Below are 26,729 nucleotides of genomic sequence, written 5' to 3'. Positions count from 1 at the left end.
GAAGTTGGCACATGGAACAAGGGGAAGGGAGAATTGGTGAAATTTTTCTCCCTGCCTTCCTTTACTGGGAGCCTACACTGGATTGGAATCCCTTCCATGACTGGAAGGAGCCCTTCCATTTGACAAAGGGCATGTCTGGGTCCAACATCCAATGGCTCCAACATCATCTCTGGCTGTTTTTGATTTTCCAGAATCATGGATCATGTGCTGATATACTAGCAACTGCTAGACAGTGCACTCACTTAGGAGCAACTACTAGGAACAACTATTTGGTATGAGAGATAGAGGGAGAAATGTCTGAATTCACAGCATTTAGAAGTAGAGTCTACTTCCTTCAACAAGTTGATCAATGAAATTTATGACCAAATTACTTGAATGAAAAAATGGGAAAACATCTATTGTCGTCTGTAACGTTAAAACAGGCATAAATGAAACTAACAGAATGTACCATATGTCTATTAACTATACAATTACTCACAACCTATATTGTACCAAATTATAACTTTACTTTTAAAATCTTCCACTGGTAGTCTGGAGGTAAGGAGGGGATAATTGTCCTATGACCGGATATACATGTCTCCAGAGATATAATCACTGTGTTGCATTATGAAAAAGATGATTAACTTTCCTGCTTAAATTAGCACATTAATTAGACAATTTAAAGGAGCACGGTGAAATAATGTTATACACAATTACGGGAGACTGGGTATATTCCTCTTTCAAAATTCTTCTTGCAAATTAAATTCATCATTTTATTATTAAATAACCTGTGCTATTAATCTAATTAAATTTCCATATGCATGAAAATCTATTTGCCCAAAAAATGTAGCTTCTTCACCTGCTGTTCCTAGGACTTGTCTAACCCCATATATTAGGCAGGTTTACCACTGCCTATCTCCAGTTTTCATATATGCACCTGAAAATAGAGGCTTATAAGTCAGATGCTAGTTATTCATGGCCATAGGAAGTGCTAATAGGTTACTTTGTATATTTGGGTATTAACTACTTAAACTCTGTTACCTTGTTTTATTAAAACAAATTACAGTGGTGCCTTGCAAGACGAAATTAATTCGTTCCGCGAGTTTTCTCGTCTAGCGAATTTTTCGTCTTGCGAAGCACGAAATCCCATAGGAATGCATTGAAATTCAATTAATGCGTTCCTATGGTCAAAAAAAGTCCAAACAAAGCCAAATTTGGTACAACAAGAGTTTATTAAATGCTCTTTAAAGTCACACATACTGTAAAGAGCATTTCAAAAATTGAAGGAACAATAAATTAAGTTTCTAAACATGACAGAAAAACATTTAAAAATCAACAAAGTGTACAGTACATTTTCTAAGACTCTGGGGGACAACTCGAAGAAGGTTCCTCTTCCACTCTTTGCTTCTTGCTGAAGAACCCCCTCCCCAACTGTTCCCCCAGCCGCCCACCACACAGAAATTCAAATCCAGATTTTTTTAAAAAAAACAGCAGAGTGGCCCAATGGTCACAGAAAATCATAAAAATGCAGAAAAAAACCACACAAGCTTCCAGATTCTTGCAAACCCCTCCTCAACTGTTCCCCCAGCCACCCACCACACAGAAATTCAAATCCAGAATTTTTTTTAAAAAAACAGCAGAGTGACCCAATGGTCACAGAAAATCATAAAAATGCAGAAAAAACACACACAAGCTTCCAGATTCTTGCAAACCCCTCCCCAACACCAAGTCCTTGAATTCCAAACACCCCAACCCAAAATCCAACCCCCCCAAAAAAAGTTTTAAAAGTTTAAAAGAAGTTTTGGAAAAGCTTCAAAAATCACCAAAGTCTTCAAAAACCTCAAAAAAGGCTACCACACCGCGTTCTATGAGTTGCTCCTCGAAGTCAAGTCGCAACTGTATTAACGGTGTTAAGAAAAAGGAAACAAACTTGCAAGACGTTTTCGTTTTTCGTCTTGCGAAGCAAGCCCATAGGGAAATTCGTCTTGCGAAGCAGCTCAAAAAACAGAAAACCCTTTCGTCTAGTGAGTTTTCCGTCTTGCGAGGCATTCGTCTTGCTGGGCACCACTGTACACTGTAGTTTGTGAGGTACTTTTTCATTCATAGTTAATATTTTAGTTTACAAAATACAGTTCAGCATTTTTTAAAAAACTGTGTGACAGTTTTTTTCAATCAGCATATGCTGATTGTCCCTTTTGAATTAATACAGATTGCTTTTTTATTTATTTTAAGATTGACCATGAGGGTTATTTATTGTTTGTTAAATTACTACAGGAAAATAATGGACCAGTTCCTTCCCTCTAGACACTCAGCATTCATAGAAGAAACAAAATCAGTGTCAAAACCAACACAGTGACATCTAGTAAAATTATATAGACAGACATATACACACGCACTATTTTCTGTTCCCAAAATTTAGCCATTGATTTTCCATACAGTGTGAAATCTTTAGTCTCCAAACTATATTCCCAATTGCACAAAAGTCTACTCCTTTAAAATAAAGACAATCCATCATCCACCCACACTAGAAGCCTTCCATGCAATTAAAACCTTTCACTGGTTTCTAAAAGCTCAAAGTTTACAGAAATGAAGAAAAATAACACCAGACCCTAATCATGCCACATACTGTACATTCAAACATTTCCCCAATGTGGCCCTTGATCTTCTGGTGTGTGAAATCCTTGGGCTCAGATAAATTAATCTGGTAACAAAAACCAAACTCCCTGTTTCAAAATTTCCTTTTCCCACCTTCCTTCAGCCTTCTGTGCTAGCAACTGCCTCCACAGATACATTATTCTTATCTGACCCTTCTTCGTTCTCCCATGCCATCAAATCCCTTCACTTCACTTCTCTCTCTTCCTTTCCCCTTCCCCCCAGTTTTGTGCTTCCAGAATTACAGAAGCATTTTTCCCAAATCATGAGAATTTTATGAAATTGTTACAGGAAAAAAACCATCACACACACACCAGCTAGGGCTCTGTTCTGTGCCTGCTATTCTCTCTTTTAAAAAGCATTTACACAGTTACTTATTGTATCACTCATGTCATATCTTGGGTAGCTGCCACTGATTTAGGGCATAAGGAGTCATGAATATTCTACCTATGCAGGATCTGCAAGTGAGATATCTGTAGTGCTTCTGAAATACAGTGCAGTGCACCAGAATACGTGCGGCACTGAATAAAAAATAGGAAAAGGCTCTTGCCGTTTTCTTTCTTTCTTTATGACATGAAGTGTTTGTGTGTATGTACTCTTCTCAAAGAACCAACAAAATATCAAACAAGCCTTATTTTAAGTGGTGATTAAAGTTGGGTACCATTCCACTTCTTTCAGGCTGATAGAACTGAGTCTGGCCTAGCAATCCCATTTCCATTTTTTAAACTCACTTCAGTGACTGCATTTAAGCACAGTTTATTACAAGGATATGGAGAGACATTTCTTCTTTGAGGTACCAGGTGGCAGACTTTGTGATAGCTCAAGGTGGAGTCTGTTGCTTTTGCATGTCAAAATGTGAATATTAAAAATTAGGTTTTTAGAATATTTTAGACTGGATATTTTGTTGTGTCTGCTTGAACTAGCTAATCTTTAAGGATAGTAGTAGTAGTAGCAGCAGCAGCAGCAGCAGCAGCAGTAGTAGTAGTTGCTAACTCCTGGTGGTGAGAGCCAGGGTGCTGAGGTAGTTAGAGTGTTAAAACAATAAAGTAATGCAAAATCCTACAGTAATGTTCTTGACAAATGAGGCCTTCAGAGAACTGTAGAATACAGTAAATAAATGTCTTGTGGAGGGAATAAATTGAGGATAAGAATGCTAAACGTTGAGTAGCACTTGTGCCTGACAAAATTAACTTTTCATCATTATGAATACATGCAAGAAATAATTGTATTTTGTATGTAATTCCTCTCCCCTGAGATTTATACCGGTGGCATATTTACAATGGAATATCCAGATAGATGTACAAAGATAATGACTGTGGCTTTGTTGCCCAAAGGAAGATTAAAATGAGGCAACTTTTCATGGCTGAGATAAAATGTTAACGCTAGTATTTTACTAGTTTAAATTTCAGTAATAAATTCAAATGTCTTAATCAAATTGGCCTCATACCTCTCATCTGTATTCATGACAGCTTTGAGCTGCCATGCCTCAAAGTTTACATTGCCTAATATGGTTCTTAAAATATTGTGGTACGCTTTACTGAAGCTTATTAGAAACAGCAACCTCTATTGGACAAAGGCTGCCATCCATTTGCCACAGTTGTGTTAGCTTTTATTATAGGCCGCAGTCCATAAACCACATAATCTAGAGTACCTCCTTCAATCATATCATATGCAGTTAAATGTTGAGAATCACTGGGCTTGTCCGCAGGCCCCAGACATCAGGCTTTATTTTATCATGTAATTATTCTAGATGTTGATAAATAATTTACTATGGCTATTATCCGCCAGGCACCACTCTTGTTCATGTACATCCATTTTAAATAGTGATTGCACAGCAACAGCACTTGATGGGACTGTGATCAGTAATTACATGAAACTCTCTAATGACGTCTGTGGTCTGTTTTGAACAGGTTGTATCTCCCTTAATTGTTTAATTAGGTGAAGTAAAAAACCGAATGCAGCTTCACCTTCATCAGAACGCATCCAGAGTAACAAGATGAATGTTGCATAGGCTGTTTCATTTATGCTAATCATAGTTTCAGTAATAAATCTACCGTTAATTTTTATTTTATTTTACATAAGCTGTTTGTATTTCTGAATGCCAAAATAAGTGCAACCACACAGCACTGATTTTTGCGAGTATCCCAGATGCTATGTAGGAGAGGTCTGCAAATATGGCCTGGTGTTTTATTTTTTTTTAAAAAAAAGTGATTTTTAAAGATCTGCAAGTTTATTTCGATGTAAATTACACTTAGTTCAGTGAATTCACACTATATGAGTCCTTGAGCACATTGCATTTATAGTTTTACAGGACTATCGTGATGATTCTTATCACATCATCTAATAGAGAAATTGGGTGGAAGTGAACTAAGCCACTCAAAAAGAAGGCAGTGGTTTCAACATGATTGGGAGATTCACTAGATACAAAGAAGACAGTGAATTAAAGAGTTAAATGAAAATGATTATTATTATTTAATTAAAAAACCCTGAAGTCCAGAAAAGATCTTGGAGCTTCCAAGTCTTGTGAATGTTGTTCTCAGTTGAGCAGATAGGAAATGATACAGTAACTTCCCACTCCCATCTCCATCTGGATATACAACTTATTTGTTTCTTTTCTCTCTCCCCCCCTCCCTTCCCAACCCAAACAATGGGCAGTTCCATGATTTCAGCATAGCTGTGCTTGGGTTGTAGTGTGTCCATCCAGAAACAAAAGTCAGCAGTATAGACAGGAGCTTCTGCACTTTCTTTGTTCTTGTATAATATGGAAAATGTGATGCATTTATTTTAGATCCTTAAACTTTTTTTTTACTCACTAATACCTACATGCTCTATTGCTTTTCCAGTGCCTGTTAAACACATTCCTTTTTCAACAAGCCTTCTAAAATGTTTATCCCAGTTGGTATATGTTTTGGATTTCAATTCATTCTATGAATGTGCTGTTGTCGTTCAAACTGCTTATATAAAGAGAATTGGTTTTATATATGTAACTGTTTTATGTATGTTATTAGATTGTGGGTAGATTGACCATTGTGGTAACTTGTGGGGAGTTTTGCATGGAAAACTTTGGGCTGGAAATCTAAATGAGCCTTAGCTGCTTTCCCAATCTAGAATGATCAATTAGGGGTGATCTGAGAATTGAGCGGAGGTATCAAGAGGTGAACAGAGGAGTGAGATTTCCTCTATTCTTTGCCATTTTAGCTGACATCACTTTTGTTTCGTATCTTTCCCCCTTCAGCCCCCCCCCCTTTTCACCCCGTAACTTGCATTTTTTGTATTAAACAGGAATCTCCTTAGGCTCACAAGAGATGCCTCCCCATTCACTCAGCAGTTTCCGTGTTCTCACATTAAAAATGGGAAATCAAACGTTGTGGTGACCATATCATCACTCCCTGATATTTTAAAGGCCACTGAAACCAAAAAGCATTGAATCCTTATATGGTGGAAATAGTTTGGAAAAAGCTTTACTTCGATATATATTTTTTGCAATAAAATTGTCAATTTGCTGAAATAATGTTCTCCTTATTAGTATTTTCTGCCAACATAAGAAAATGTGAGCAAAAATGGGTCATTTTATTTTAAAAAAATAAGTTGTGGAGAGTTTGTAGGATGGGGAGAAAATTGTCACATAAGAGACATGAGCAGGCTTTGGAAAGCCATTTAGTACTAAAAAATTTTTTTTATTATTGGTGACAGCTTGCTAGTTATACTTTATATATCTTTCTTATGTTTTCTCTAACCAGGATGTTCACTTTTCAACTCTGGCTTCCTAACAAGCAGCAGATTTCTTTTAATTTCATATTCTGTATAAATGTGTGAAATAATAGGTGAAGTGATTTGGCATGGGAAGTGAAAAATGCAGTGCCCTTCACAATTTAAGATACGATGAAAAGAGAAAGATGACTCACAAAGAGAAAAGAAATACATAATACTTGGTGAAATTTATGCCTTACAGGGACAATGTGACAGTAGTTGTTAAAATAGCTAACAATTTTCAGGAACATCTCCACCCCAATATAACTGACTGTATCACTTCATAAAACAATAGCTGCTTCTACCATATACTATGATATTATTTGGATGGTTACTTATCTGCATCATTATATAAAATGCTCGTCTTCTTTTCATTTAATGGTAAAAATGCCAAATTTGTTGCAACTCTCTTAGGAAAGGTGTAGGTGGATTTCACTGAACATTGCAATTCAATTTTTCTAAAATTTGTACTAATTCATTCAGAATCACAGAACTGTCCAATTATGCTGATCAATACGCAGAAGCCAAATACTGTTGCAAAGAGGGGATGGCTTCTCAACTGGGTTTGTACCTTAAAAGAGAGAAGTAGTATGCCTTGTAAGATGGGTCCACCAAAATATTAATGACTTAAAAGACCTTGCAGATGGTTGCGCTTCGAGGCCCCCAAGCCCTTCCCCTGAAAATAACTTCACACTGACACATAATTTTAGTTTAAGTTATTGGGCAAAATTTAGGCCACAACTTTATTGATTACAGCAAAGTGAGCGGTGTTGGCTTAGGCATTGGCAACAGACTCTCTGGCTGGAAGTCTGAAAGGGTAAACACCAAACGAGGGAGCAACATTGAGGAAGACCAACGAAGCTCACCCTGTGGTCCTGACATGGCCCTAGCCCCTCAAGTGGACTTCGGACAAGATCCAGGACCCCCAGATTCCTTTACCGGAATACCCTTATTCATGGAGGGGCAGGTGATGGCCGCACCTCCCCTCCCACACACTTCAATAAGCCAATGCCTAACCGCCAATTGTGACGATTGCTAAGTGGGTAGGCGAAAACCAAGTGGCTACATCCAATCTGCCAAAGGGAAAAAATTCCTACCCAGCCCCTGCTCCAAAGCAGGCGACCCAATCCAAAGCAAGGCCAAAGCAGCAGCACCCAAGGGAGGGGTGTGTGTTTGGCAACATGATGCAGGTTCCCCCAGTTATGCTGTGCTGCCGCTTTTATAGGCCCCAGGAATCATGCCAACCGCCCCGATTGGCCCAAACAGCCTGGCTCAACCCTGGGGTCCAATGGTTAAGGCTTGGGCCACGCCCAGCAACAACTCTCCCAGCGAGGGTGCGTGCAACCAGGACCCTCATTAAGGAGGATCCCATATGTCAGAGTACAGGCACCTGAAACTTGAGAAGGAGCTGAATTTCACCAGCCCAATTTATGCCTTAAAAATAAATTGATTAAGCTGCAGGTCTTTCTGAGACTTTCAAGGTAGGTGGAAACCAGACACCACCACCACCACCACCACCACCACCACCACCACCACTACTACTACTACTACTTCTTCTTCTTCTTCTTCTTCTTCTTCTTCTTCTTCTTCTTCTTCTTCTTCTTCTTCTTCAAGATATCATGGCAGTTCACAAGATAAAAACACAAATAAGTAATTAATGCAAAAACCAATAGCCCCCTCCCAAAATACCCCCCCTCTCCCACAGGAACGCCCCACCCTTTCATAATTCGTCTGTTTCCTAGTACATATGAGGTTCCCAATAGAACCCCTGGGACAGTGTTTTGGGTGAGGAAAGGAGGAATTGTTCCATCTAGCAAGCTGAAATGCTTCCCGTGGTTGAACAATTGCCTTAACGTCATCCTGAATTGTTCCCTTCATTTCTAAGATGCCACCTCAAAAGCTATTTCAGATTGGGCAAACATGATATGTAAAGATGCACATCTCTGCTCAATTTTTGGGTGGGTGGTGGTGGTGGTATGGGGATGTTTCATTTTTGCTTCTGCCATCTGTTTTATTGGTGTTTGGCCTTAATTTTATGGTGCTGATTGATTTATTGTCAATTGTGATTTTAATGTTATTGTTTTCTCCTCGCCTGGAACTCTTGAGTAGGCAGACGTCAGATATCGCAAACAAATAAATATGGGCAATTAGCACTCTCGTAATGTTTCTGAAATACTGGTGTAACCTTCAGATGCTAGGAGGTGGTGCTGACGCAGCTATTGATGCCCTCTCTTCTAATCATTGACTTGTGCTGTTACTGCAAATCTTGAAGGTTCATATTTTGCAGTCGTGGAATATAGAAAAATGCTATGTGAGAATAACAGAGTGCAGGTCACTGGGGCTCCTGATTGTAGCTAACCTGTTATACTGTATCAAATCTCTAATTATCTGCTTTCTGTATTTTAATGTAGCATTTTGTGATCCCTCATGTGAGAATGGAGGAACATGCATCACTCCAAATATCTGTTCCTGTGTTTATGGATTTGTGGGTCCTAGATGTGAAACATGTATGTGCATCTGTTTTTATTTTGCCTTTCTTGAATTTAATTATTTTCTTTGTTGACATCCCTGTATTTTCAACATATTATCCTAGAATGCAGCCTACGTTTAGTTTTCATAAGTAGTAGTGGACACTGTGATAAGGCCATGCTGTTCATCTGACCTCTGCTTGATAACATCACTGCTGCTTACTGGGAGTTAGAGAGGAAGTGGTGGTGGTGGTGGTAAGGTTGGAATTGTGCAAACACACCAACAGGAGCGGCATATTGTTTCTGCTGGTACATTTGCCCTGTGCCAGTCTCACCAGTGCCTGGTGAGCAACAGTAAGATGACTGAACAGAGGCCTTTTCATTTAGGCCTTATTATTTATACTCTGCCCATCTGGCTGGGTTTCCCCATCCACTCTGGGCAGCTTCCAAAGCAATATTAAAATACAGTAATGCATCAAACATTAAAAGCTTCCCTAAATAGGGCTGCCTTCAGCTGTCGTCTAAAAGTCTGGTAGTTGTTGTTCTCTTTGACATCTGGTGGGAGGGTGTTCAACAGGGCAGGTGCCACTACTGAGAAGGCCCTCTGCCTGGTTCCCTGTACCTTGGCTTCTGGCAGTGAGCGAACCGCCAGAAGGCCCTCGGCGCTGGACCTCAGTGTCCAGGTAGAACGATGGGGGTGGAGACGCTCCTTCAGATATACTGGACAGAGGCCGTTTAGGGCTTTAAAGGTCAGCACCAGCACTTTGAATTGTGCTCGGAAACGTACATCAGTAGCAGCTAGAGTCTACAAATATATTTAAGTTTGAATATCACCCCTGTGCTGTGCTTTCCTAAAGCACATTACAATTATATAAGAAGTCTGCCCACCTTGTTGTGCATGAGCACTAGAAGAAGCCTCATGTACAATAATGCTTATGGAATTCAAGGCTATGCAAGCAAATGCAAAAATACTCAGATAAAATAAAAAGTAGCAAACTTTGCCATTAAGGTTCAAACTATTGTTAAGGGTGGTTAGCAAAATAATCTGCCTTAGAACAAAACTGTCTATATTACCTTTAAACCACAAATGTGTATTATAGTGTTGGAATAGCACTCTTTGCTCCATGTTTGAACACTAGGTTACCCAGGATGGAGATATATATATCTGCACTTATAATACTGGAATATTTAAAAAGTGCCTCTGTATAAATCCTTTCATAGTCTATAATTCAACAGGAAACAAAAGGAAGCGACATATCATTCTCATTTCAGTTTTAGTAGCAAATGGGCTGAGAAAATTTCCATAGCTGCTCTGGATTTTGATCAGCACAATTTGAAGCAAAAAAACACAAACCAGTACTTTGTACTTTGCTCAAATAACCTTGGACTAATTTGTTTTTTTAGTGGTATGTAATAGGCATTGTCACAATGGTGGGAAATGCATTGCACCGGATGAATGTGAATGCAAACCTGGATGGAGCAGCCCTTTGTGTGAGACAGGTAAAGATGTACAGCAGAATCCTTTGTAGCTTAAGGGTGCAACACCCTCACTTGGAGGCAACGCCCAGCCATCATTTGTCTAGGTCCAGCATGTACTTCTAGCAGTGTCCCCCTCTCCTTCTGTGTTGTCTGTTTTGAAAAATCAGAGGGCTAATTGGCATTGTTTAAGCTCCACTGTTCAGTCTCCTTATGGTTCTGTCTAATTTATAATTACAGCCACATTTTACAGTATATTGCATGTGGGTTCTTGCTCTTGCTCCAGGATCTCAGATGCCCTTGACTATTATGGGACGTGCCAATCCCACTGGCCACTAGTTGAACGTCACAGTCTGTTGGCTCCTTCTACCGGTGCATAGGAAATGCCATTGAGAGCTCAGGAACTGTAGCATGTAGTTCTTGAAAGAGCATGTTGTATGGGGGCATCTCTCTTTGGTTCAACAAGTATTAGAGCTACCTGCAGAAGTGTTTGGTGACTCCCCCTTTTCCAGAGAACCTGAAGTTCACTTATTGTCAATATTGTTTGTCTTGGTAAGGACCACCTGAGCCCATACATCTCAGTTCTATGGTTGAGATCATCCAGAGGAACACTGTTGGTTGTTCCCTGTATTATAAAGGCCTTCCAGAAGATATTTGGAAGGTGTCCACACTTTTGACTTTTAGGCATCTCCTGAAGACTTTTTTTTAGCTCACAGAGATGATTTCCAGCTATTGAATTTTATTTTTGATTTATTTTTGATTAACCAGATTAACTTGAAGTTTTTACACACACACACACACACACACACACACACACACACACACACCTGAAAGATCACATACAATAAAAACATTACAGCACCAGGCCTTTCCTTAAAAGTAAGTTGTTATAATGGAGAAGAAAGTTCTAAAGGGCTGGTTTTGGCAAACAGCTGATTCTGTAAGTTCACCCTATCTGTACTTATTAACCAGTCACTTTAATGATTATCTGATTATTATTTTTTCAAACAGTGCTTTGTATTTTAAAATTGTATGTCTCCCGGATACAGTGGTACCGTATTTTTCGCCCCATAAGACGCACCGGCCCATAAGACGCACCTAGTTTTTTGGGGGGGAAATAAAGGGAAAAAAAATTTATTTCCCCCCCAGGTGCGCTGCGCTAATCCCGAAGCTTGGGGCGTGCTGAGCTCAGCGCACCCCAAGCTTCTGCGTGCGCGCAAGCAGTCCGCTAGCCTTGCGAGAGCCGCGGGGCTCTCCCAGGGCTAGCGGATCGCTGCACTACACCAGAAGCTTGGGGCGTGCCGAGCTCAGCGCGCCCAAGCTTCTGGGTGCGCGCAAGCAGTCCGCTAGCCCTGGGAGAGCCGCGCGGCTCTCCCAGGGCTAGCGGACCCCTGCGCTAATCCCGAAGCTTGGGGCGTGCTGAGCTCAGCGCGCCGCAAGCTTCTGGGTGCAGGCAAGCTCTCCGCTAGCCCTGGGAGAGCTGGGTCTCCCACAGCTAGCGGATAGCTTCCTAAAGCCTGGAGAGCGAGAGGGGTCGGTGCGTACCGACCCCCCTCACTCTCCAGGCTTCAGCGAAAGCCTGCATTCGCCCCATAAGACGCACCCACATTTCCCTGTTCATTTTTGGAGGGGAAAAAGTGTGTCTTATAGGGCGAAAAATACGGTATACAAATACTTGTATGTATGTATGTATATATGTATGTATGAATGAATGAATGAATGAATGAATGAATAAATAAATAAATTTACAGGAGTGTCTGGTGCAGTGGGACAGTGCTGTACTACCAGCCTCCCAGCTGTGGCGTTGCTGCTGCTTGCTGAGACAATATGGGGCAGGCGTGGTGGGAAGGTTGAGGCTGCACAGAAGCAGCAGCAGTGTGAATCTGTTGCACCTGCCAGTGTCCCCATGCAGTCCTGATCTTGCCACTACTCTTTCCTTGCCCCAGTAATCAGTAGCAATGCAGCTGTCAGGAAGGTGGCAGCACAGCATTGTCCCCCTGCCCCGTACATTCCTGCTGTTATACTGTTGATTGGTTTCAGAAAATCTCTGGGACTGTTAGATTGCTGTCTTTTTCAGCCCCTGCAAATCTTTTCTGCAATAACAATGTGTGTGCATTTAGGGATAAAAGAGACACACATTTTTATTAAAGTACTTGTGCACAATTAGTTTCAATGGCAATTAAGTGAACCTTACTTTCTCTAGATTGTGCCCATAGAGTGCTGTCCTGCATTGTTTTTGCCCCACATATAATGCTCATGGATTTCAGGGGAGGATTATACATGCTGAAATGATTATCTTATTCATATAAATTACTAAGCCTGTCGCAAGATGGTTTGTTCGGAGCAAATGACAGATCTTGAAATGCATGTTTATAAACCCTCTCATTTGATCCACAAACCAATAAAACAAGCCTGGGTTCCCTTAAGGTGTTTTTGTCCAATAGGAGACCAAGATGATTTGTGCACACAAATGCCGGTTTAAGTGGTTTATAGATTTTCTTGACAGACTCCTCAAATCCTTTACAGCAATGCTAAAATGCAATGCACACCTCTTATGTGCTATGAACAAATGGAAGTTATGTCAGTGTATGGAAGATCTCAATAGCACCACATTTCCAACAAGCTGGGAAAGCCTAACTTGCTTACGCTAATCCTCTTTCCCCACTCCACCCCCGAAACCACTGATCAGCCATCCAAAACTGCCCAAAGAGGAACACATTATGCATCAGGAATACAAGCCCACCTGAGAGAAAGATTACAAAACAATTAAGAAATAAAACACACTGCTGGTATGGGGGGGGGGTCTTGATCACAGTGAAGCACTGTTTTAGGTGCCATTTCGGATTGTGACCCTTGTTTAAAACAAGGATTCTTTATCGTTTATGAAAAACCAGGAATAAAAATCTATGGTTGTGTACTAACCAATGAATTTCTCCTCAATTGTATGCAGCTGTTTGCAATCCGGTTTGCCTAAATGGTGGGACCTGCATTCGGCCGAATACGTGTGCTTGTCCTCATGGTTTCTTTGGACCTCAGTGTCAATTCGGTAAGATGGAAAAACAGAATCCCACTGGTGAAAATATACCTTTCCTCTACTTTACCATCTTCATCAATTATTTGCTACATCCACTTGCATCACAGTTTTATCCAGAACACGTCACCTACCTTGTAGCGGCATATTGTTTAGAGGATGTGTAGAATAATGTCTCAACTGAAAGCTGTGTGATACATTCTATACTTTCTTTTTTGCAACAGAGTGGAATGTGTGAAAAATATATTGAATGTACCATTGCAGACGGTTTTGCAATGTGTAATTAACTGAACTTCAAAGTATACGTTGGCAAAATGTTACACAGTGTAGAAGACAGCATTTTATTATTCCACAACCCAGTATGTTCACAATTATAGGAAATAGCCTGATACTTACTCACATTAATATAAATTCAGTGTAAATGAGGTCAGACTATAAACTACTTGTCTTCTTTTCTTCTTTATCAGGGGCTGAACTTTCACAAACTGAGTTGCTTTGACACCCATAGAAACAGTCTAGCTGGATCTTTTCTTCTCTTATGGGGGTGGGGAACGGAGGCATCTGATATAAACTTTTGGTTACAAATGCATGCATATTTTCCTAACCTTAACCTAATCTAATCACAAAAAGACGGTGTTTGCATGTCACAGGAAACATGGTTCCCACTTTACTCCTCCCTGCTAATGTGTGAGAGCAGTCAATAGTTTTTTTTCCTGTCACAGATGTTTTAGTTACTATACAATTTATGATATATATCATTCTGTCCTGTTTTGTTTTGTGCATTTGTAGACCACTGCCAAAAAACAATCTTCATGTGGTGTTATTGACTAAGGCAGGATTTCCCAAACTTGAGTCTCCAGCTCTTTTGGACTACAATTCCCATCATCCCTGACCATTGGTCCTGCTAGCTAGGGATGGTGGGAGTTGTAGTTCAAAAATGGCTGGAGATCCAAGTTTGGAAAACCATGAATGAATGATTTGCAATGGAGTTTTCCCTCATAGGGTTTTTCTTTCTGTCTTTTTCACCAAGTCAGTTTGGAGGAGGGAAGATGGATTGGGAATATGGCATGGAGGAGAGGGGCTTTAGCCCTTTGTGTCCAGGTCATATCAACCACAGCACCTCAATTCAGTGTGAAAACATGATAATTTCCTTCTCCCCCAATGCCACAGCAACTCTTATGGCTAGAAACAAGCAGCTGTGGAAACGTGAGCTACACCAATCTGGAGTCTTGGATATTATTCTAGGCACTGCCTTGCTGGTACTGCATTCCATAGCATCATGCTGCCTAGAGATTATGCTGCAATTTCCAGTCACATTAGTAGTGAGGCATTTACTTTCTTTCTTTGCTTTTTCAAATTAGCTTTCTGCAATCCTCCTTGTAAAAACAATGGACAGTGTATGAGAAACAACGTGTGCTCCTGCATGGAAGGTTATGTTGGAAGAAGGTGTCAGAAAAGTAAGGTTTTTTTCACTCCTCTTTAACTTTTCAAATATATCCTGCCTTAGAAATGCATTTTCACCTAAGGAAGTTTCTTATTACCAAGCACGTTAAATAGGACGTTTAGCTTGGATTAATGTACTAATGTACTAATCTTCAATTTTTATATCGTGGCACGCATATTGGCAGCCTCACTACAAAAGGCGGTACATCCCATTACCAGAGGTTTGCTTAGACCATGTCCCAGTGTATTAATGGCGCTATCATGGCATCAAAGAAAGGGAAGCGCTTAAGCCTATTTTGTTCTGATCTTGTCTGTGTATATGTTTAAATTCATTTCAAGTGAACTGAGCAAATCTGCAGGGTGAGATGAGCTAATTAGATGGCATTAAACGTAGTGAGGAAAATTATTAAAGCCCAATCCACAGCCTCTGACTAAGACCATCTAAAATGTCACTGTGCTATCTTTCTAGCCTAATTAATACAGTTAGCTAATAAGATTTTTGCTTTACTTCTTTCTTCCTATCAGTCATAATTCTCTCTACACCTTAGCATATCTATTCGCATTTGATTCCCGTAGTCCTATGGGAGATTTGTTATTTTGGCAGTTGTACAAATTCCACAGCAACTTCCTATGTCTGTCATACAGGGAATTTAAGACAGGCGAAAATTCATTCTCCCGAACTTCTCTTGACACGCACATAAACCAGCTTGAAAGTGGCAAGGAGGGAACTGTGAAGCAACCACACATGGCATGAAAAGGCTGTATATTTCCAAAGGACTTTTAACTTTCAGACAAAGAAAAAAGCAGTTCAGAATCCCCCTCCAGCCATGCAAGCTGCCTTATTCCCCATATTGCATTGATTATCCCTTCAGCTGAGAGAACAATGAAGCACCATCCTTGCTTTGTTGCAAAAATACACAACTAAATAGAAGCCCATGGCTGGAAGAACCTAGAAGGGAGAAATGGTGGGGAGGGCAGAGATAGATAGATAATGCCTTAAGTTTGACATCTAGCTTTTAAGGTCAGGGTACATTTAAAAAGTGCTGTTTCTACCTTTAAAATATATTGCTTCCATTTCTCAAAGCAGACCGGGCAGTATTGTTGCATTTCTGCCTACTTACATGTGAGGTTTCTCAGTCAACAGCTCTGAAGAAACATGAAATGCTGAGATGTTTCCCTCTCTTTTAGCTAACTGTACCTACTTAAACATTATTGCTTACACTGCTTTCAGGATATTGAGTGGTAGTCAACCAGGTTTTCCTCAGGGAAGACCTAACGAAGGTAATGAATTGCCTTTTCCTGTAAGACCTATTACAGTCGTTAAGAGTCGTCAACAGGCTCATCTCAGCTATCTGCCAATCTCCCATTCCCACCACCCTTCTGAGTAATACCCCTCCCCACCTTCTCACTATATAGAAGGATCTGGCAACTTCTGTTTCAGTGTATCTGAAGAAGTGTGCATGCACACGAAAGCTCATACCAAGAACTAACTTAGTTGGTCTTTAAGGTGCTACTGGAAGGAATTTTTTTATTTTGAAGGTAATGAACCTAATTTAGTCATGTTCTGCAATTTTAGTGGGTTGACTCTGAGGAGAACTTAGCTGAATAGGATAGCTCAGCTGGTAGACTCAATCTCAGGATTGTGGGTTTGAGCCCCACATTGGATGAAAGATTCCTGCATTGAAGGGTGTTGGACTAGATGACCCTTGTAGATCTTTCTAACTCTACAATTCCATGGTTCTATGAATACTACACATTTCATTAGTTCAGAATAGTTCAGATTTAGAATAGACACTCATCAAATTCTTTCTGTGACTAATAAACCAATACAGAAATGGTTTGTGGCTGCCCAGTAACCATGAAGTGTATTTGGCATGCATTCCTAGATTAAGGCTAGAACTACACATGAGTTGGAAACACTGGTGCGAGCATCCAATGGATACTTCAGCAAGAGGTAATTTGGAAGGGCTAAATGTTAGGGGGAGGAGCACTTAACCCTTGTCCTGCTTTCTGTCCCATCCCCCGTAGCTTCTATTCTTGTTTCCATGGGTATATTTGCCTTCACAAATGTGCATTTGATACTCCACAAGGATGCAAAACGTTTGGAGGCTGATGTGAAGGGGGAGTGATCCTGCTTAGTGCTGGGCCCTTGTTTTGTGCAGCACTACAAAGGTTCCCAAGAGCCAGCTGGTTGTCAGGCACTTTGGGAGTTGCACAAAGTGATCTTTGGGCAAACTCCACCCTTACCAGGTGTAAGGTGCATGAGTATGGCTTTGTGGGCCAAATGGGGAAGCCTGGCAAGCCAAGAGGGACACACAGACAATGGGTCCCTCTTCCCTGCCTCAGATGCATGGAAGTCACTTGTGGAAAGCTGACTCCCCTGCCAAGCAACTACAGCTCAGCTGGTTAGAGCATGCTGCTGATAATGCCAAGAGTGCAAGTTTTTGTCAGGAGTTCAGCCTACACTCGAGTAGGACTCTGGCAGAGACACATGCCTGACTGGCATGTTCCCTCCCTCCTGGTCAATTGTTCGGGTGCTTCATAAGCTTTCTTCAGCCCGAACATCACAGCAACTGATGCCAACCAACACCGGCACATTTAGGGATCTGCAAAGTTTGTGCATCATGCGTGACAGACCTCAGCAACTCAGCATTTTGGCTAATCTACTGTATTTACATATAAACACACACGGAGCACTGCAACATGGCTCCCTCTCTCTCCAGCATCAGACAGCAAAAAGAAAAAGAACAAAGGACAATAGTCCCTCTTCACGGAACACGGTAACACAAACATCCTGTCTCCGTCACTTCCCACTCTGTGGAGTCAAAACATATACCGTCATGTGATAGACAAAAATCCCATGACTGCAATCATGGAGCAGGAATTCTAACAGTTTTATCCCTGTATGGGGCAGCTGCACATTCCTGCACTGCAGGGAGGTTCGCTAGATGATCCTATGAGTCCCTTCCAACTCCACAATTCTGATTCTGTGACCCCTATTCTAACTTTTAATGCACTGTTGTATTCTGTATTATCCCTTCTTTGTAATATTTTTTTAAACCAAGTGAGCTTGAAACGATGACCAATAAATTTCTTATTATCACCTTAAATCGAAAGAACTTTAAGCATAAGGAGGGCACAACAGTGAGAGGTGACAATCACCCTTCATTCACTTATGAGTTTGTGGAAGTGCTCCGCTTATGGCCTCGTTTCCTTCCTTCCACAGCTTATTTGTTTGTTTTAGCTTTCTATGGAACCTTTTCCGGCAGCTGCCGTTGCGCGAGGCAGAACATATTCTTCACCATGTCTCTTGTCATTCAGTCTTGTTCTATCGTTGTTTTGCTATGTCTTTAATTTTAAATAAAATGCATTCAGGTTGAAAGTGGATGTTGATTGTTGGTGTAAACAAATATAGCGCTGGAGCAGGGCGGTGGGGGGGATGTTATGTAAATCACACATCTTGGATTGGCTGGCAGCTGAAGTGCAGAGATTTCAACACTTTATGCTTGCTGACAAACAACCACACTGTGATTATGCTATCCAGACTCTTGCAAGCAAAATGAAGAGGATGCCAGAGCTGACAGCAAAATGTATGATTATGCATCAGTTACTGTACAGGCTCCCTATATTCTGCTTGCTGAGAATTCCATTATTCAGCATCCACACCGGGCCAAACAACAAAAGCTCTCTTAAAGAAAATGCCTTTCATGGCAAATTATATATCAGAACAATATTTAGCCATACTTCAATTTTAAAGAAATAACACTACTTGAACATTGATTTATTACCCTCTTAAAGCAGGGGTCAGCAGCATAAGGATTTTTCTCTAGCCTATGGGCTTTTCTCTCCCCGCCCCTCGCAATGTGAAGCTGTGGGTTGTTTTTTAAAGAGGAAAACATACACAATACTTTTTGGCGTAGGTTGGAGAAACATGGCATATAGGCTTTACAATGTTTATCCTTCTTATAAAGTCTCGGATTTTTAAAAATAAAGACTAGCATAAGCTAAACAGACATTTCTTAAGTCGAAGTAATGCACAATTGTGACATAGCTCTGTACTTTTCAGTTAGGAACCCATGACTTGCTAGCTCAGTCAGTCGAGCGTGAGACTCTTAAATCTGAGAGTCATGGGTTCAAGCCCCATGTTGGGCAAAAGATTCCTGTATTGCAGGGGGTTGGACTAGATAGCCCTCATGGTCCCTTCCAACTCTACAGTTCTATGATTCAGTGATTCTAACGATTCAAAGACTTCTTTCCAGCTTAGTTATACGTCAGAGTAGGCCTACTGAAATGAATGGATGTATGACTAACTTCAGTCCACTTAATTTAAGGGGTCTGTTCTGAGTATGATAACCCATAATATGCTGAGACGTGAAGTAATAACCATACAACCTTTCGAAATATATATATTTTTAATTTTAAAAAACCCTCCAAAATTGAATGTCTTCTTTTGCAAATATGGTTGTTGAATAATTTTTAAAGACGAATTATCTGCAGAAATATCAGAGAAGGGTTTTTTTTTTTAAACATCCTTAATACATTAATACATTAAGGATGTGAGTCACTAGTTTCACAAATCCCTCCATCTAAAGTAAGCTAGTTGGAGGAAAATTGGTAATTTCTGGTTGGGATTCAGAGAAATGTGTGAGGGGAAGTTTTGCAAGGTGAGCCCCACCCTACATTAGTGCTCACTATTCTAAATTCCCCACATTTCCTAGTGTATCCAGCATAGACTTGTAGAGTTGCAAGGTACTCTGAGGGTCAACTGGTCCCACCCCCTGCACTGCAGGCATCTCAACTAGATCATAGCATCAATCCAGTGCAATGTGGCTGCTAGCTTCACATGACTACCCAGGGCCATCATCAGGAGTTGCTTGAGTCCCGGTAGATGATGTTGGTCCTATTGGGATTATCAGCCATTGAACAGCAAGTAATGGGATTAGCTCAGCTATATGAGAACTCAGTCCATAGATGTTTGTTCCTCAGCCTGCTACTGGCATGTGTTTAATCTTCCTTTTGTGATGAAGGTTGTTCTGAAGCTTCAAACGCAACTGTTGTCTGATCCAGCGCCTAGCTTAGATCTAACTTCAGTATGGCATTGAAACTGTACTTGTGCCTCTGAGTGATAATCTTCATTGGAAAGTAGCAGGAAAACCATGCCTTGCTGAACACATTTGTTCTTGACGACTCTTGTCTAATGTGGTATTCAGGGCCATCCCTACCATTCAGCAAAGTGATGAGGCTGCCTCTGGTGGCAGATGCTTAGTAGTGTAGAGTCCACGCTGTCATTGTGTCATGCAGCCTGTTCTGCACTCCCTAAACCAGATTGCTGACCTTGCATGTGGTGAAGGACTCTACCCAACTGTCACTCTGCTCAGCGTTTCTACATGGGATGGGAGAAGCACTATTCTGCAGCAAAATCTCTGCAGCTGGCCCTGATGGTATTGGTGACAAATCTTGAAAATAATTTGTAGAAACACTGATATCAGTACTTTCCTGTAACAACTGTGTAGTCATCTTTACTGTGTGACATTGTTTTCATTGAACGTTTGGAGCTGAATATTGAGTAAGGGTGTTAGCCACAAGCCAAGAACTAAACGCTTATCATCATCCCTATCATCAACCATAGCAACAATCCATGAGAACGATTACAACATAGCCATTAATGTTCAGACAACACAGATTATTAAAACATAATATAATCAGCAGTAGAAAACCAACAGTAGTGAGGCTAAATGATGTTTCACATATAAAAAAAAACCTAGCAACAATCGAACTAAAAGTTGCTATACATTAAAAATGAGCTGAAAATCTATGATGGAAAAAAGCAATTTTGGATAGGAAGAGCTCTCCAGAGCTGTGGTACCACTACAGAAAAAGCTGTGTCTCTTTTGCTCATTCAGTGGATACTTTAGCTGGTACCAACAGCTAGATCTCTAAAGTTGATATTAATGCATAGAAGCTGGAGTATGCAGTTGATGTGTTACCTAAGCCACTTAGATTCTAGAACAGGCCTAGGCAAACTCAACCCTCCAGATGTTCTGAGGCTACAATTCCCATCATCCCTGACCACTGGTCCTGTTAGCTAGGGATGGTGGAAGTTGTGGTCCCGAAACATCTAGAGGACCGAGTTTGCCTATGCCTGTTCTAGAAGATTCCAGCACAATGATATATTAGTCTATCTATATTTCCTCCTGACCAGATGTTACCTGCTTTAGAAGATTCATTTCCTCATGAGCAGACATTTATCTGCAGCCAGTCTACCTGGACACCTTGATGTACCTCGATGTACATTGAAAGCTTGACAGAGGTACATATCCACAGGACACCTAATGGAATGCCCATTCACACTGCAGGGTGTAGATGGGAATAAGCCTCCATGGTGCATGCAGGGGAAACAATTGGGCAATTAATTCTGCATCTGAATGAGAGATTGTCCTCCTTTTAGGATGAGGTTTTAGTGATTCTGCTGCCACTGTCACCCTAAGTAATATGGTATGGGAAAACAGTTTGATGGCAAAATATCTTAGGTCAGAAATGAGGAAGCAGTGGCCCTTCCTGTGTTGTTGGACCCAGTTCTCATGAGCCCCAGCCAGTGTGGCAAATAGAGATTATGGGGGCAGTTCTCCAGCAATATCTGGAGGGCAGTAGATTCCCAGCGCCTGATTTAGAGGATGTGGAGAGTACAGCTGGATACTGTTAAGAGTCCCCTATGTTGTGCATCATTTTAGCCGATATCTGAAGACAGTTTGTTTGCACTTTGAAAAAAATAATCCCTCAATGAATGGTATGGTGGAATCTTGAAAAAGCCAACATTGAAGCCTAAAAAAGAAGTAGTGAACTCATTAGCCTTAAAAAAACAACAACCCACAAATAATAATAACTTAACATTTGGATGATTGTATTTCATAACAGCTCAGTAGCGAAAATAGCAAATGAAGTGCACCACAAAACACTGAACGACTTGTCTCACAATTTTGTGGAGTTTGTGGGGTCTGAACATTCTTAATATCTGTTCACATACTGCATGAGGTCCTTTGGGGAGGTGTCATTCAGCTGTTAGTTAAGAATTATGGTACCTCTCTTTTATACAATGTACCTCAATCACTTTAGTAACACATCTTCTGATAAATGATATCAAAGAATGGTATATTATTTTCACCAGTTATGGTTAAGGGCTGGTCATATTTAATATAAACTAAATAAGGTTATAACTAAATAAGGGACACGGGTGGCGCTGTCAGTTAAACCACAGAGCCTAGGGCTTGCCGATCAGAAGGTCGGCAGTTCGAATCCCTGCGACGGAGTGAGCTCCCATTGCTCGGTCCCTGCTCCTGCCAACCTAGCAGTTCAAAAGCACGTCAAAGTGCAAGTAGATAAATAGGTACCGCTCCAGCGGGAAGGTAAACGGCGTTTCCGTGCGCTGCTCTGGTTCACCAGAAGCAGTTTAGTCATGCTGGCCACATGACCCGGAAGCTGTACGCCGGCTCCCTTGGCCAATAAAGCGAGATGAGCGCCACAACCCCAGAGTCGGTCACGACTGGACCTAATGGTCAGGGGTCCCTTTACCCTTTACCTTTAAATAAGGTTATTCACCTGTTGAAAAAGGTATGTACCTTAGCTATGGATCCCTTTACTAATGTTGTATTTTTCATATGATTCTCTTCTGACCTAATCTGACCATTGCAGTTGATAACACTTTCCTCTTGAAAATGCATCAAGAATACATGCTGTCCTATCCTACTATTCAATCATTTATCATTATTTTTTGGCATTACCACCTAGCAGCTGTATCTGATACATTTGATTGTTTGGCTGGTTAAGAACATATCGCTAGGAGGTACTCTCTTGCCTTTCACTGAGGTGGGATAGATTGTTGAGGTCAATTTACCAGCCTCTCAGGGCAAAGAAATCCAATGTTTCTAAAACTGTATCTTCCTAGTCAGCACTGCAGCATAGTCCTATTCTCCCCTTATCTCCAGTATTGCTCAGGCTATGTGATGACAGGTAATTATTGTCCTGGGGCTAAACAGAATCTAAATTATAGTTTCAGGAAAGGTTAGTTAGGTACATGGACTTTCAGTTCCTCTGAAAGGGTCCAGACAAAAGGAAAGGGCTTGAAACTGACACCAGGAAACTGAGTTAATATTCTCCCTACATAGGATTCCTCATTTTGTTTCTTATAGCTAAAATGAGAGGTATTAAAGTGAAAAACCCTGTCCCTTTGTGCTAAATTATGGTCTAATGGAAAGGGTAATCTTATTAAAAGATATGAGATGTTGCAGTATGCAAGAGAGATGAATCACGACATTCTTAGCATACTGTGTAAAACTCAGCATTAATGGTGTTCAGTTCTTTGTCTACCTATTTCCAGTGCCAGTTAGATCAAATGGCAAAACTTGCATTGCCATTGCCAACCTAACAGACCATTAATATCATAGGTAAAAGCTAAGGTAAAGGACCCCGGACAGTTAAGTCCAGTCAAAGGTGACTATGGGGTTGTGGCGCTCATCTCGCTACAGGCCGAGGGAGCCGCAGTTTGTCCACAGAAAGCTTTCCAGGGCATGCGGCCAGCAAGACTAAACTGCTTCTGGCACAATGGGAAGCTGTGAAGGAAGCCAGAGCACATAAAAATGCTGTTTACCTTCCTGCCACAGCGGTACCTATTTATCCACTTGCAATGATGTGCTTTTAAACTGCTAGGTTGACAGAAGCTGGGACCGAGCAACAGGAGCTCACCCTGTCACACGGATCTGAACCGCCAACCTTCCAATCGGCAAGTCCAAGAGGCTCAGTGGTTTAGACCACAGCGCCACCCGCATCCCTACTTCAATACCATAGAAAGTTAGATAGATACTACATGATGATCCACCTTATCTGGAATGGGCAATTTCAATGTATTATGTGGATATCAGTTATGAATTTTCAGTGAATAACAGACCAATCCAAACATCCCTTATGCTGGACTGAGGGTAGGGGATGGATTAGATGGAGGCACTCCCCCTTCCACCCACAAATGACAGCTGACAGAAGTCCATTACTGGGGCAAGAAAATGGTCCAGCACATCCACTGCCACAGCTGCAGATGTAAAGGAAAAGTAGAGCTATGTGCTATCAGCATTTTGCTGACATTGTACTTGAAAACTCTGGGTGACCCCACTCAGAGGTTTCATGTAGATCAGGCATGTCCAACAGGTAGATCGTGATCTACCAGTAGATCATGGGTGGATCAGTAGCTCCCCCCAAAGAAGCTAAAAAACTTTGGCTCCCTTAAAAAAAGCTTAACAACTTTGATCTGAACCACCAAAAACAGGGTTTTCCTTCCTAAAAAGAGCTCAGTGTCACTTTCTTCCTCCCTAAAGAAGCTCAACAACCTTTACCTGAACCCCTGAAAAGGGGGTAGATCACTGCCAGTTTTTAACTGTGAGTAGATTGCAGTCTCTTTGAAGTTCGCCACCCCTGATGTAGATGTTAAAGACAAGGGGGATAAAATTGAACTATGAGGGACCCGCCACCATTTAATGCTCCACAAGGCTGAAGCATCACCCTCTGGAAATGACCATCCAAGTAGGACCAGAAGCACCACAAAGCTGTGACACCCACCACTAACTGAGGCACTCCAGAATGATACCATGGTTGATGGTATCAAAACAAACAAACAAACCACCGAACGGTTGAGGAAAATTAACAAGGACACATTTTCCCTGCCTCTGTCTTGATAGAGGTCATCATACAGGGTGAACCCCACAAACTTATAATTCCCAGAGTGGCTTCATAATCAACCCCTCTACAAACAGAACTCTTGGAATTAACAAACTACACAATTATTTAGGGGAAGCCATGACTGTTCAAAGTGGTATCATAGTGCTTTAAATGTATGGTGTGATTGTGGCTGTCGTCAAATCTGATTGGATTTATGGCTTTGTGATTGCAGCATGTTTACCACTTGGCTGAGATTATCCATGTCACTATTCTCAGGAACAGGAAGATCCAAACTATGCCACCAAAACACTAGCAAAAAGTGACACATTAGCAGACAACAGGAATCAACATGGAAAAAGAAAGGGGAGAATTGGGGTGTTAGTTCAGCCCCTGGAAAGCAGTATTTCAGCCTGGCCATTTGTTTCAGTCCTAACAACAATGTACCAAGAAGCTCTGACAATTGTGCTTTTGCTCTTAAGCAGAAATTAATCAAAACAATTTATTGGAAACGTTATCTATACCACCTATTCTGTTTAATACTTTTCTAGTTAGCAATTCTTTTTTTCTGCTAAAGGTTATTTTTCCTCATTATCAACAACAAATTATTTTTAAAAATGGAAAAGAATTTTAAAATGGAACTCTCCATTTCCTGTGGCAATTACTCAATGGATTGCTTTTATATAAGATTTCCCCCTCTGGTAGGTAGGGAAAAAATGAATTTTCATGATCTGTGGGGTCAGTATGTGATGCATTTCTGCAGGAAAGAAATCCTGAATCTTTTTCAAAGTCATGCTTGCTCCTGGGAGGATTAGGATAATTCAGTTTGTTTGCAATGTCTGATAATTTATTTAGTTTCCCAATGAGAGCCTGTAACATTTTGTTTGCTATTTTAAAATTGGAGTTTTTCCACCGAGGCCTAAAGTGGGATCTAGATTGGAGCTAGTTATCACCGACAAATGTTGAAGGCTGCCTTGTGGGTATTGAAAATGGAATTGTATTTAAAGAAAATTAAGAAATGGGAGAATGAGGCAATGGTGTTAGCAAAAGGAAGCAAGGGAGAAAATACTGCATTTATCTGCATTGATGGCTCACTGTAAACTGACTTTACATAGCAAGAATCTTCTAGTACATATAACTGAACAGGGACTCAACAGATCCAGGGACCTCTCCTCTTATTCATTCACTGCTAAGCTTACTTAGGAGTCTCTGGTGAAACTAGGGCAGGATAAAATAACTCATTGTCTCTTACAAAGCTAGATTCTGGAGTACTAGCCTTTAGTCCGTCTGTCCCTCCTCCTCTCCATATCTGAAAAAGAGTTGCTAACTTTCATTTCCCAAATGTACTGGTATGGTGGTATTCTACTATGATAGATCTGGGGTGCAGAATAAGGCTGGATCTAGAAACATCAAAGAAGCATTTCAGGTAAATTTGTTGCAAACTTTGTATGACAAATCACATTGGCAAAAACGGACCTTCACAGTGCCACCTGGTGCCACAGTGTTATAATGCATATACAGCATATAATGCATATAATGTATAAAATGCCTTTTCTTTACCAATCTAGCTGAGTTCTAGGCTGCTGAAAGCCTGTAATGAAGCATAGAGGGTCATGGCTTGTGATCAAAATTCTAAGGCCAAAAATTCTGAGGCTATGTAGTGAGATGGAGCCACAGACCTTCTCTCCTGATACCAGCATTACTGCAGCCTATTTGGATAGGAATGGACTGGGGCAGAGGGTGGTGAGGTTAGGACTGTGTTAGCATACTGCTGGGAGTACCAGATTGGATCCACCAATGTGGATCCAATATAAAGCCCCAAACTTCCCACTACCACCCTGCCCCGTCCAAGTAAACTATGGTGAGACCAATGTCAGAAGCATGTCTCCATATCTGTCAGGGACTGAGCAGAGGAGGAATGGTGGAGACCGTCCCCCCTTCTCCTAAGCCTTCCAAGGAAGAGGAGGAGGAGGAGGAGGAAGAAGACAGTATAGATTTACAGCAGGGGTTTATGGGAGGTCACAGCTCACAGGCAGATGAGAGGGAAAGTTGGGAAATCATGGGAGAGCCAGAGCAACACCTGGTTGACATGTCATTAGAAAGCATTCCAGACCCACCCTCTCCCAGAACCTGGCAAGCCTTGAAAGTAGGAGAGCAAAGAGCTCAAAGACACAGGGCACTTATCAGCACCTGTAGAAGTGACAAATGCGGAAGTGGGAGAGACGGGGGGG

The 26,729-nt window shown here is 41.1% G+C and overlaps 1 protein-coding gene across 1 annotated transcript in view; it reads left to right on the top strand.

Moving 5' to 3' along the window:
• Window positions 1-26,729, top strand: part of LOC308571906 (von Willebrand factor D and EGF domain-containing protein-like) — a 199,572-nt gene that overhangs the window by 150,964 nt on the left and 21,879 nt on the right. Inside the window, exons 23-26 of the mRNA XM_081167541.1 lie at window positions 8,793-8,888; window positions 10,254-10,349; window positions 13,276-13,371; window positions 14,718-14,813. Of these exons, the coding sequence (XP_081023667.1) occupies window positions 8,793-8,888; window positions 10,254-10,349; window positions 13,276-13,371; window positions 14,718-14,813 (384 nt within the window). The remainder of the gene's footprint in view (window positions 1-8,792; window positions 8,889-10,253; window positions 10,350-13,275; window positions 13,372-14,717; window positions 14,814-26,729) is intronic.

Source organism: Podarcis bocagei, assembly GCF_964188305.1.
Source record: "Podarcis bocagei genome assembly, chromosome: 1".
NCBI lineage: Eukaryota > Metazoa > Chordata > Lepidosauria > Squamata > Lacertidae > Podarcis > Podarcis bocagei.
This window is presented reverse-complemented; position numbering and strand designations above follow the sequence as displayed.